At 36.5% G+C, this 13,022-nt stretch overlaps 1 protein-coding gene across 2 annotated transcripts in view; it reads left to right on the top strand.

The window, feature by feature from the left end:
• LOC125228588 (dystrophin) overlaps nt 1-13,022 on the top strand; it is a 701,009-nt gene that overhangs the window by 79,775 nt on the left and 608,212 nt on the right. The window contains exon 2 of one of the 2 annotated variants that reach the window (XM_048133213.1): nt 12,238-12,309. The exons of the other annotated variant lie outside the window; for it this stretch is intronic. Coding sequence (XP_047989170.1) covers nt 12,238-12,309 — 72 coding nt within the window. The remainder of the gene's footprint in view (nt 1-12,237; nt 12,310-13,022) is intronic. 2 annotated transcript variants of the gene reach the window in all.

Here is a 13,022-nt window from a genome sequence, read left to right on the forward strand (position 1 = left end):
CGCCGACAAAGTCTAAAAATAAAAAGTGGAAAAAAATGTTTTTTTTTTTCATTGCAATTCTAACATGTGATATATTGTTGGATAGGTATTTAAAAATGAATAAGATTTTATTAAAATCGTTTTTTGATAATATTCATGTTTTCGGAAATAATCGCTCTTAAAGGAAAAAAAAAGTGTGTCCCCCCCCTCTAACTTTTGAACCATATGTTTAAAAAAATATGAAATAAATCACAAAAGTAGAACTTTATAAAGACTTTCTAGAAAAATTGTTTTGAACTTGATAGTTTCAGTAGTTTTTGAGAAAAATACGGAAACTACGGAACCCTACACTGAGCGTGGCCCGACACGCTCTTGGCCGGTTTTTTTAAAATACACTTAGCTTAGCAACGAAATAGTATACATCGCGCGTTATGGTTGTCATGACCGCCATTTTTTTGCGGATGCGGCCATGACACCCTGGTTTGTCACTTTCTGAATGTTCGAATGTTTTATTTTGTTCCATGGTGATTTCTGCCTTGTTGAGTTTTGTGTTTTGTTAAGTTTTTGTTTGCAGTTGAGTTATCGTGTGCCTAATTTAATACACATGGGCAGAAATTGCACCGGTCTGAAAAATGCCATCTTAAGTGCAAAAGTTTGTGATTTATTAATTCAATGTCTATTATTAATTTAAAACAAAGAAAAACACAACATGATGGCAATACCAGTAGTGAATTACCTTCAATTGAATAATAAGTATGATTTTGTATTTGGAGTTTCTTACCTGCTAAATAAAAAAAATATTTTATTAAAAGGTTGACGAATCCTGAATAGTATTTTGACAGTGACATAAGTTCCATTAAAAGTTATGACATTGACGTATCTGTCGTAGTTTTTTTGGACTTGAATTCGCGTGCCGAGTATAAATAGTGTTGGTGCTCAAGGCGGTTATAATGTCTAAGAAGCTATTCAGCTGCGAGATTATGCTGCAGCTTACGGTCAAGCGAATCGATCGAAAACTAGAAAGAACGGAATAAATAGATGAACAGTGTGTCTAAGTCTATCTTGTTAATATTGAATGTTTCGATCGATTTGGAAAATAAAAGTCACTTACAATGGATAACCGTACAATGCGGGCGGCGCGGCGAGAAGGCGAGGAAATAATCTCGTTCTCTTCAGCATCTGTTACAAGTTTCACTCATGTTCAGATATCGTACATTTCCTAGCAATTTCGATGCAGCGTAGTACAAAAACAAAAGAAGTTTATATAAACATTTTCGTGACAGGATGATCAAATGATTAATCCTAATTACTTATATAGCTAGATTTGAACATTTTTTATTATATATATATATATATATATATATATTTTATTTTTTTTTTTTTGGGACACCTTACACAGATCAACCTAGCCCCAAACTAAGCAAAGCTTGTACTATGGGTGCTAGGCGATATTTGGATAAATAAATACTTATATACATAGAAAACATCCATGACTCAGGAACGAATATCTGTGCTCATCACACAAATAAATGCCCTTACCGGGATTCGAACCCAGGATCGCGGCTTAGCAGGCAGAGTCACTACCGACTGAGCCAAACCGGTCGTCAAATTTATATTAACGCGACATATTTCTCCGAAAATGCTAGAAAATGTACGACGTCTGCTGTTGTTCCTTAACTGATATTGGATTTTGGTTAGGTACTCAGATTAATTTTATTTTTATGACAACGATTTTTATTGACGTAACACATATTTAATACTTTCAAATCAAATCTCGAGTTAACTAGCTAGTGCAACTGCACTAAGTAATTACAAGCTACAAAATTACCGGACATCTTATCAATGAATTTATTAATAAAGAGGCCAGGCACGTTAATAGCTACTGCAGTAGTACTAAGAGATATGTACCTGAACGAGTAACTAAGCTCATGTAAACCCAGCACTAGTGTAGAGTGACTGAGACCGTACGTACGTCTGCAAACTTCTTTGTGGCGCTCCTTTTGATGATTTTACAAAGGTGTACTCGCACGCAGTCTATCTTTCAACATCACAGCAGACCTGACTATAAAACATGTGTACATACCTACTGTGAAACTCGATATACCTATTTGTCTTAGACCGAAGTATTTTTAACCCCCGACGCGAAAACGACGGGGTGCTATAAGTTTGACGTGTCTGTCTGTCTGTCTGTTTGACTGTCTGTCTGTGTGTGTGTATGTCTGTGGCATTGTAGCTCCCGAATGGATGAATCGATTTCGATTTAGTTTTTTTTTGTTTGAAAGCTGAGTTAGTCCGGAGTGTTCTTAGCCATGATTCATGAAAATCGGTCCACTATGACGTGGTCGGGGTTTTTTTCAAAATTGTTATTTTGTGGTTAGGTTATTTATTTATTTATTTATTTAAACTTTATTGCACAGTAAAAAAAGGCGAACTTAATGCCAGAAGGCATTCTCTACCAGCTAACCTTTGGGCCAAACAGAGATCTATAAGAGCTTAATAAGTGCAGGAAATGTCGCAATGACGAGAAATGGAATACCTACTAAATAACCATAAATGATTATATATATCATACAGCTTACTATTATATATATTTAAAAAAATATACATACGTATACATATAACATTATATATACATAAATAAATATATATATCTGCCTTATAATTATAACGACTCTTAGTTATGAGACTTTTCTAAAAGATGTCTGCGCAACTTGATCTTAAACAGAGACTTGGTCTCACTTATGGATGGTTCACTTATTAATATACCCTCTTGTTTTACCTCTTAAGTTGTTGTTTATTATACTTGCTATGTTGTTTCGTGTATTGAGGTGTGCAATAAAGAGTATTTGTATTGTATTGTATTGTATTGTAATATACATAGACTAAACTTGAAAACATAAAATAAATGTCTTATACAAAGAAAATGTGACCAAGGTCTCCAAGTGTCCCGTCCCGACCTGGACAGGAATCGAACCAGCGTTCTCTGTTTACCGCTCCATTCAGCCCATAGCCAGATTCCAGCTCGGGACATTTGGAGGCCTTGGACACTTTTTATTTGTATACGACATTTATTTCAAGTTAAACTAGTTTCAAGTTAAGCCGCAGGCTAAAGCTAGTTATAATATAACTAGCTTTAGCCTGCGGCTTTGTTGCTTTAGAAAGAGACAAAAAGTAGCCTATGTCACTCTCCGTCCCTTCAACTATCTCCACCTAAAAAATCACGTCAATTCGTCGCTCCGTTTTGCCGTGAAAGACGGACAAGCAAACAGACACACACACTTTCCAATTTATAATATTAGTATATGGATAGTAGTGTGACTACTTAAAAATACAAATTTAAAATATTTTTATGGAAATAATTTAATTTCTTCTTACAGTAATACCTACGTAGAATACTTAATATTTTCTTGAGCGATCTTTGTTTCCATATCAACATTGGATCAAACCCGTAACGAGTTGGTAAATCCGAATAGCGCACTTGGTTTCCTCGAAGGCACATTTCTACTGAAAAGATAAAGTTTTTAGTCGAATTTCCTTGAAAAGAATATTCACGGCGAGAATTAAAAATAGATTTTTTCTGTTTCGCCGTAAAGCTGATAAGCTTCTTAGTGCTACCGTGGGCTGGGATTAAAAAAATCCATTATTTTTAACAATGATCTAAGATAAGTTAATCTGTGTGAAAGAACAGATTTATTTAGATTTTATATTGACCGGGATATAGACCGTGATTACCTTTTTGATTTTTGTCGAGCTCCCGATATTTCGACGCAGTAGACGACGCATCATGATCACGGAAAACTGAAAAGGTGGATGTCAAAGTTGCGTAGACAGCGCGCGATCTACCCTCCTTCGCGAAAAAAAGAGCGTACACCCATCTTAAAGGCCGGCAACGCACCTACAACACTTCTCGTCTTTCGGGTGTCCATGGTTGGCAGTGATCGCTTACCATCAGGCGACCTGTTTGCTCGTTTGCCTCCTATCCCATAAAAAAACCGTGAATCATTGAAAACTCTCAGATTTACTTAGTAGGACTCAGTATTGCTTCTTCGTCCTGTCAAACCGGCGTGCAGCGGGCGTAGCACACTAGTGTGATAAACTGATAAGCCTTATCGCGTCGGTGCGTCTATCGCATTTAAGTAAAAATAGTGCGAAAAGGACGCCCTGACGTAAAATGCTTTTTCACCATGCTTGCCCGCCAGGACGTCCACTCGATACGGTAAATATCACGGAAATTAAAGTAATTTTAGGTTCTACTAATACATTCTGAGATGCTGTTCACTTTCTCCATACAACGAACGTAATTTTCTATGACGTTTACTCTATCCAGTAATGCACCAATTCTAAAACCTCCATTGGTAATAACTGTAATAAGAGACTAAGATAAAACTACATAAAATTAGCAAAACAAAATTCGACCCGTTCTATCTCGTCATCTGTTTCTGGCCATCCAATAATCCATATCAACATTATTCCCCTGCATAAATGAGCTTACCTCATAAATATCACCTCATAAAGTACCTTGCTGGGCTACCTCAATAATGCGCGAGTCGAGGGGCCGTCCATAAATTAACAATTGGCTGCAACCGACAATTAATGTGACAAATTGGTGTCGGGGCGATATTGATGATTATTCAATAAATGCGAAATGCCAACGCTGATGTACACTGTACAGTCTGCCAATTCGAATCCTAAGGCACTGTAGGACCTTTACACAGTAAACGTCAAAGTAATTTCTGTGGCAAGTAAAGGACGGTGTCAATAAGACAAGGTTCTATAGTTGTAGTCTAATATAAGAACTCAAATTAGTATAAATTAAAACTGACCGATGTCTGGAACTAAACCTATTAAATTGAGCATATTGACTTTTATCGACTATAATTAATGTAATTACATAATTGATAAATTAGCCATGTACTTTTGAAGCTCACTGTACAGACATAAGTAATTTTCCTACTTACGCCTATTGTACATTTTATAATACACATACATACATACAATCACGCCTGTATCCCATGAAGGGGTAGGCAGAGCACATGAAACTACTCGTTTTAGTGCCACTCTTGGCAAATAAGGGGTTGAAAGAAAACGAAAAACACAACATTTTATAATATTTAGTTAAAATATGTTATAAGTTTTGAACTAGCATTGAAAAAAAAAATGTCGCGAACGGCCGACATCTTCAAGAGCGCTTCACATAACCACTTACATAATTACTTCAGACACATCCATCCCTTTTTCTCGAAGGTTGCAAGAAAGAGTAAGTTGTGAAAGGCTGTATCGTGCTACTAATGAAGTCTCGAGGGGCGCATCTGTCTTCGCTGTGCCCTGGGTGTTTGTCTTTTTGCTGGTATTTTAGGCACCTTAAGGTACTGGTCCAAACCAAAAGCGTGTAAGCTGTGAGCTATCGGCTATAAAAACGAACAAAAGATAGTCACTCCCGTGTAAAAACCGGCCAAGAGCGTGTCGGGCCACGCTCAGTGTAGGGTTCCGTAGTTTTCCGTATTTTTCTCAAAAACTACTGAACCTATCAAGTTCAAAACAATTTTCCTAGAAAGTCTTTATAAAGTTCTACTTTTGTGATTTTTTTCATATTTTTTAAACATACGGTTCAAAAGTTAGAGGGGGGAGGCACTTTTTTTTCCTTTAGGAGCGATTATTTCCGAAAATATTAATAGTATCAAAAAACGATCTTAGTAAACCCTTATTCATTTTTAAATATCTATCCAACAATATATCACACGTTGGGGTTGGAATGAAAAAAAATATCAGCCCCCACTTTACATGTAGGGGCGGGGGGGGGTACCCTATTTTATTTTTGCACTTTGTCGGCGTGATTGATATACATATTGGTACCAAATTTCAGCTTTATAGTGCTAACGGTCACTGAGATTATCCGCGGACGGACGGACGGACGGACAGACAGACATGGCGAAACTATAAGGGTTCCTAGTTGAATACGGAACCCTAATAAAAAAGACGCGATGATAGCGCGGGGGGAGTTATAGCTCATATCCGTGCTATGAACTACAAATCGCTCGCTCTCTCTTTATTTACACGGGAGCGACTACCTTTGTCCGTTTTTATAGTCGATAGCTCATAGCTTTCTCGCCTTTTGGTGGGACCAGTGCCTGAGATATGAGCTGCGTGTACGAACTGCCTACGGCGAACTTTTGCCATGTTATTATTGCTATTTAAACTTTACATGAGGGTTAACCCATCAAAGAAATGCTGAAATATAAAAATTGAGGCGCGGGCTGATAATATTGAAATAAAATTAATTATTTCATAGTTTATTGTATTATTTGTATTGCTGATAATACTGAAATAAAATTAATTATTTCATAGTTTATTGTATTATTTGTATTTAACACATTCATCGCTGAGCTATGGTCGTTGCGCTATGTCGTAGCCGATAACATGGACTTCCGCGTATGTAGATGAGTTTTCACAGTATCCGATCCGATATCGGATGTCGGAAGGATTACAATTGAAAAATCCAAGATTGCGCCTGTAGTGTATCGGTCCGACATCCGATATCGGATTGGATAATGAGAAAACGCACTTACAGTGTTTAGCGGTCTGCAAAACCAGATTTAGTTTTTGTAGCAAGGTCAGTGCAGCAATGTCGAATTAAAAGTGATCTTTAAATCCTATTATAAAATTTAGAATCTCCTTATTTTGGTTTCACAACTGCATAAATGTTATTTACTTACTTTATCAACAACACGAGGCATAAAAAATACACAATGTCAATGTGTGTTGAGTTCATAATTATAATTATGACACCATCACTCAATCATAATTGTAACTGTGCATTTATTTAACAAATCTATTAAAATTAAGCTTTTTGCCTTCCGTTCCACAAATAATTAACCATCGCTCTGATTGTCCCAGTTCCAGTGTTGTCCTTACCTCTGTTCCATTTACTCAGATTGTTAAATAAATTCGAGATTTCTGTTCAAAATAAAGAGAATAACGCTACGATGAGCTACAGCAATATTGTTCTAGCCAATTTAATTTAAATTTACGTAAATACAGAATTTAGTGTCTGGGGCGTTGAATAAAACATCGGCTGAAGAAAGCGGGCTTGATTGTGAACAACAGTTTGGTGTAATAATTATTTATTTATTACTAGCTTCTGCCCTCGGCTTCGCTCGCGTTAAATTCTAAAATTGCAGGATTCTCCACACAAAGTCCCAACGCCCATTTCAGGAAAGTGGGGAGTTGGAAAGAGACAAAAAGTATCCTATGTCACTCTCCATCTCTTCAACTATCCCTACATAAAAAATCACATCAATTCGTCGCGTCGGTCCGTTTTGCCACAGTATAAGGAATATTCAGTAGTTAATCTCCGGCAGGTAGATGCGGGCGGTCTCTACTGCGCAAGGTCACGCAGGGTTGAACAAAATTACTATAAAGTTAATCAATCAACTTCGTACAAAGTAAGTTGTTGTTATCTAATAGGTACTATTAGAAGTATTAGGTAACTGTAAGTATTAGTATAACAATACCACACCAGTCAATATTGAATACACAAAAAAATATTATTCATATATTTAGTCTCATAAGCGCAATACTAGATTGTGTAACGATCCCGATTCCCGAGCAAAATGAGATATTCACGGGGACGGCTTTTCACATCACGTAGTGGTAATTTATAATAATGTGGTAATTTATATGTTATACTTAGATATTATTTAAAACAAAAACGCACTTTCTACTACGTACCATTCAAGTAGGTACGTGTTTTTTTCTTAAATACTGACGAAATAGTATTTACATAAAATGTCTGAATAGATGGTTCCACAATATTTAAGTAGGTACCAAACTTTCGAGATAAGATAGATCGCATCATCTACCTAAATAAAAAACAAGTATTTGGTTGCAAAGTAATTAATGTCGTTACAGGTAAATCCTTATTGATTTTAATGCATCACTATATCTCACTTTTACCTAACGCTGCAAAAATATAAGTATAAAAACCACTTACTTTTCTGGAAGTCTAGGAATTGTGAAGAATGTTATATCCGGATTTCTAGAACTGTTCTCCATACATCCATAAACACTACAGTAACGAAATGACCTCGGCACTGACGTCATTTTCACACACACATCAAAACAGCGCGCAAACGCGGCCCCGACTGTCCAGCCCAATAATTACCAGTTTCGCATGTTTTCGCTGCATGCGAGGGGAGGGAGGGGGACACACCGCGCGGCGTGAAGTTTGTAAGAAGAGTTATTACTGGTTTATACTGTGGTTTTGCCGTGAAAGGCGGACAAATAAACAGACACACACACTTTCCCATTTATTATATTAGTATGGATTCAAATAAGTTACACAGCAACAGTAAAAACTAAGGCACTGTGAAACTAAAAAAAAACAACATAATATAGCACAAATTAAAAAATTATATGAACTAGCTTCGAATTTCTAGTGCTAAACGTGCCTCCGTTGTTGACTGTCTATTATATTGATTATGCTTGCTTCTCTATCGAGGAAAAACGTACTGTCAACCAATTAGAATCCTAGGCCACTCTAGAACCCTGTCGTATTGACACCGTGCTTTATTTGCTATAGAAGTCAGTTTGACTTTTGCTGTGAAAGGGTTCTATAGTGGCCTAGGATTCAGATTGGTTTACTATACGTCTGTTCTATTATCCATTAAAAATAAAGAAAAAGCAGTTTCATGTGCACTGCCTACCCCTTATGGCCATGCAGGATACTTCGAATTTTAAAAGCCGCTTTGTGCAACCTACAAAATCCGATATTTTCCAAAACCCTCGATTCCTTCGAGATTTTTAGAAGACCCTTAAACCTTTTCAGCCGAGCCACCCTTTGATCGACGCAACAATATTTTCGTACAAATTACCTTCTTTCTCAGTTTAAACTTTGATTTCCAACATCCCGGCTTTGAAGGGGTTTCTTAAAGGTTTTCACAACGTTATTTGGGCTTTTACTTATTTTCTTTTGCAAGTGTAATTATGTTTACAAAGTTGTTATTAGGTTTTTTAGCTGTTTATGCCTAACTAATTAGAATAAAGGAATTATAATTTTAGCTAAGAACTCTCATAATGAAAGGAGTTACTTCATACATAGTGAAATCTGTCTTTAGTCTTTTCCGAGCATCAATAATATCATGTATAAATAATTCATTCTAAATCTTACAGAAACCGTAATATAGTCACAAGTGTAACCAGCTTATATAACCCGGCAACCTTCAAATCAAGGGTGAACAGGCATCTTCTGGGCGAGCTCACTCCATCGTAGGGCACGTCTTTGTCTTTGGCTAATAGTCTGTGGCCAAGAGTGAGCCCATTTATAATAAAAAAAAGTGTCGGTTTTAAAGTTTACTCTAAAAAAAAACTCTAAGATTTATGTTCTTGATTTAGTTACCTACTCGTACTTACTTATAGAATCTTGTTCTTGTTTGTATTTATTTCAATTGGTTTAGCTTAAGCTAAGGCTGTCGCCAACATTGGTTCGAACTTCGCGTAAGTTAGTTTAAGTGTTCGTGAGACTTAGTTCAGTATTTAGTTTTAGTGCTTTCATACAGCTGTTTGTGAAGGCTCAGTAGAAAGTACAGTCAATATGCTTTTCTACAATATCATTAATACATGTTTGTTAACGGATTAAGTTTTTTTACAATTACGAGTATGTCAAGTTAAATCCATGATATACTAATATTATAAATGGTAAAGTGTGTGTCTGTTTGTTTGTCCGTCTTTCACGGCAAAACGGAGCGACGAGTTCGCGTGATTTTTTAAGTGGAGATATTTGAAGGGATGGAAAAGTGACATAGGCTACTTTTTGTCTCTTTCTAACGCGAGCGAAGCCCCAGGCAAAAGCTAGTTCTCTATATTTCGAGTGGTATTATTGGTACACAATATATCACTTAACATGAAACTCATAAAGCGATGAAAAAGCTGTCACAACAAAATGGCGGCGCGAACGAGTTTATAATTATTATATTCTATTTACATAATTTGAAGAGTGTCTTTTCAAAGATGCTTATTTTCTATGAACTTCACAGAAAATAAGATATACCTATTTAAAAGACACATCAGTCTGATTTATTCAAAGCGTTTGTAGCTAAAACTGTATAACTCTCTTTTATCTGTGAAGCGCAGTAACGATTGAAACATTATTATGAATATTATGAACCGTAGCTACTTTAAATTAAAGAAGAAAGATTTGAAGTCTCCAAGATATTTTTCGTAATATCGTAATATCTATTATAATAAAAAGCTAAAGGAAAACTAATTGTAATAAATAAAAATACCGTTAATAACGTAAAAATAGCGAGCTATTAAAAACGATTTATTTAGTTACCTAGACCTAGATTTATCTCCAGATCCAGTGTAAAGTTTGCTAGTAGCATATTAATCTTTTATTAAAGTAATTGTTATTCTGCGTGAGGACGCAAACTAGTACAATAATTAATTGATTATACTAATACATATATCAATGAGCAATATTATACATAACATAACCAAACTCAGAAAATTACTTATGCTCTTTGAAAGTTTTGAAACATTGTAACTAACTATACGATTTGAATAAACTTTGTTCGGGTACGTAAACTATGAGTGCGACCACGCAAACTTTGAACTTGACTCGCGATAACGACGAGTCCCAAACACAATTAATAACGACATAAGCGGAATGCCCGGGGGCAGGGCCGCTTCCTATCACATCAGGGATCTGAGAACATTTATAATTTTATTTATTTATTTTTATTTTTTATTTCAAATATGTTACACAGTATGACAGTAAAAACCAAAGCACTGAGTAACTAAAAATACATAAAAGCATAAAAAATAAACACATAAAAGATGATGATGATGTAAACATGTACTGAGACAAATTTAAGTACTATTACAAAATATAAAACGCCCCCGTTTCTTTTTCTAACGTTGATTATGATTAATCAGCAGAGCAGTTTCTCTGCTTAGCGTCGAGGTTGACTGGTAGAGGATGCTTTAAAGCACTAAGTCCGCCTTTTTGTACTGCATGATTTTTCTTTCGTGCAATAAAGATTAAATAAATAAATCTACCCACAAAGTATTCAAAGTTCGCGCGTCTAAACGCAGGGTTGACCCGAGGACTCAATGATTACTGGATGGCGAGTCGCAAATCTTTTTTTAATGAGCTCCAATCCGACCGCGGTCCGACAGGATTAAATGAGTTATAGGTTATAGGTGCCGAATTGTGGTCCTGTGATGGAATAACGAGTTGTGTTGTTTAAATTAGAAAATGGGTGGGATTAGCTGGATTGAATGTGAAATGAATGTGAATGGTTTTATTACTGTACTGAGTTAGCGATGGTGTTTTAACGTGTATCGTGTGCATAAACATCGAAGTTTTACTGCTTTTTGAGCACTTTAATCAAAAGACGAATACCAAATAAATGTTGATCAAAGATGACAAACACTACCGACAAACTTACAGAATGGAATAAAGAATTTGAAAAAAGCGAATGAGACTACCCAAAACAATACCTTTATTTGATTAGCGTCAAAGCCGTCAAATAAATATCTATTATAATATAAAACCCCAATGGCAATCACATTTTCCCGCGCCAATACCGGCCAGAAATATTCGACTTCGCGCTCTCTAATACCTGCAGCATTACCGGCCATGTTTCACTGATTTCGCACCTGTTCGCGGCCGTTTAGGCGTTTTGCGGCTCGTTGGCGTATAATATGTTGCCGGGAATGTATTGCGGGCCTAATGAGGCGGTCAGCGCCATCTGGTGAACGGTAAATGCCTAGGAGTCAGGTTCCCTTTACCACGACATGTTAGTGTTTTCTCGTTTATACGGTTGGTCGCGGAACGCGATATGTATAGTCAACAACTTAGATATGAATACAGCCAAAGTGTCAAAAATATGCGTAAAGGACTAGTTTCATTGCCTGTACATCAAAGCTGTATATTATATATAGTTTTGGCACTTTGACTGTAGGTATTCATATCTTTGTTGCTGACTGTACCTTGTACACTTATAAGTATCTAAAAATATATGTTAGCAAAAAAAATGTATATGTGATGATGATTTTGGATGCATATTTTTCAGCAGTGATACTTCGACTTGATAAATATTGATTATTAATTATGTTTGTGTGTATTTTGTAGTTAATTTTTCTTAATCGGCTTCTTATTTTTTGAAATATTTTTTTTTCTTCTTTTATGTATGTATTAAGAAACATTTCATATTATTATATACCTATGTATTATGTGTATGTATTTCTCTCTTTCAGCTGCACATATTACCGGATTCCCGGTTTCTAAGACAAGCGCCCATTTCTTGCACTTGAGGGCTTTAATGAAAGGTTCGCACTTGTATCAAAAATACGTAACCATTTATTAATTTATAATTCTTCTTTATTTCTTTCAAATCTTAGGCTAGGTTATTTATAATACGAATATAAAAGTAAAATACAAAACCATTTACAAAACAATAAAAAAATATAAACATATTATAAAAAACCTAACCTAGGGTGCCGCCAGCAGCGGGGCAGGGCCCAAGCTGCCGGTGGTTAGGGCTGCAGAGAGAGGAACCGTCGGACTATCCGCGCTGTGTCCAAAATCACCGCCTTCTGCATCTGACCCTTGATCCAACCACCGAGCGAGAGTCTCTTAAGATGTTGGTCGAGACTCTTCGCTATGAGACCGTTCGCTGAAACGACTATCGGGACAATGATCGTTGAATCAACATCCCACATGGTGGTTATCTCGTGAGCCAAGTCTAGGTACTTACTGGACTTGTCCTTCTCGGCTTTCACGAGATTCTCATCATGGGGGATGGTGATGTCAACGAGCACGGCCCGGCGTTGCGGTCGATCTATTATCACAATGTCAGGCTTATTGGCTACAATAGTCCTGTCAGTGATAATAGATCGATCCCAATAGAGCGTGGCACGGCCATTTTCAAGAACTGGCGCAGGTAAGTACTTGTAGTACGGTACTTCGCGGTCCACAAGGCCGTATTGAAGAGCAAGCTGCTGGTGAATGATCCGGGCTACGAGATTATGCCTGTGCAAGT

Source organism: Leguminivora glycinivorella, chromosome 1 (assembly GCF_023078275.1).
Source record: "Leguminivora glycinivorella isolate SPB_JAAS2020 chromosome 1, LegGlyc_1.1, whole genome shotgun sequence".
Lineage (NCBI taxonomy): Eukaryota > Metazoa > Arthropoda > Insecta > Lepidoptera > Tortricidae > Leguminivora > Leguminivora glycinivorella.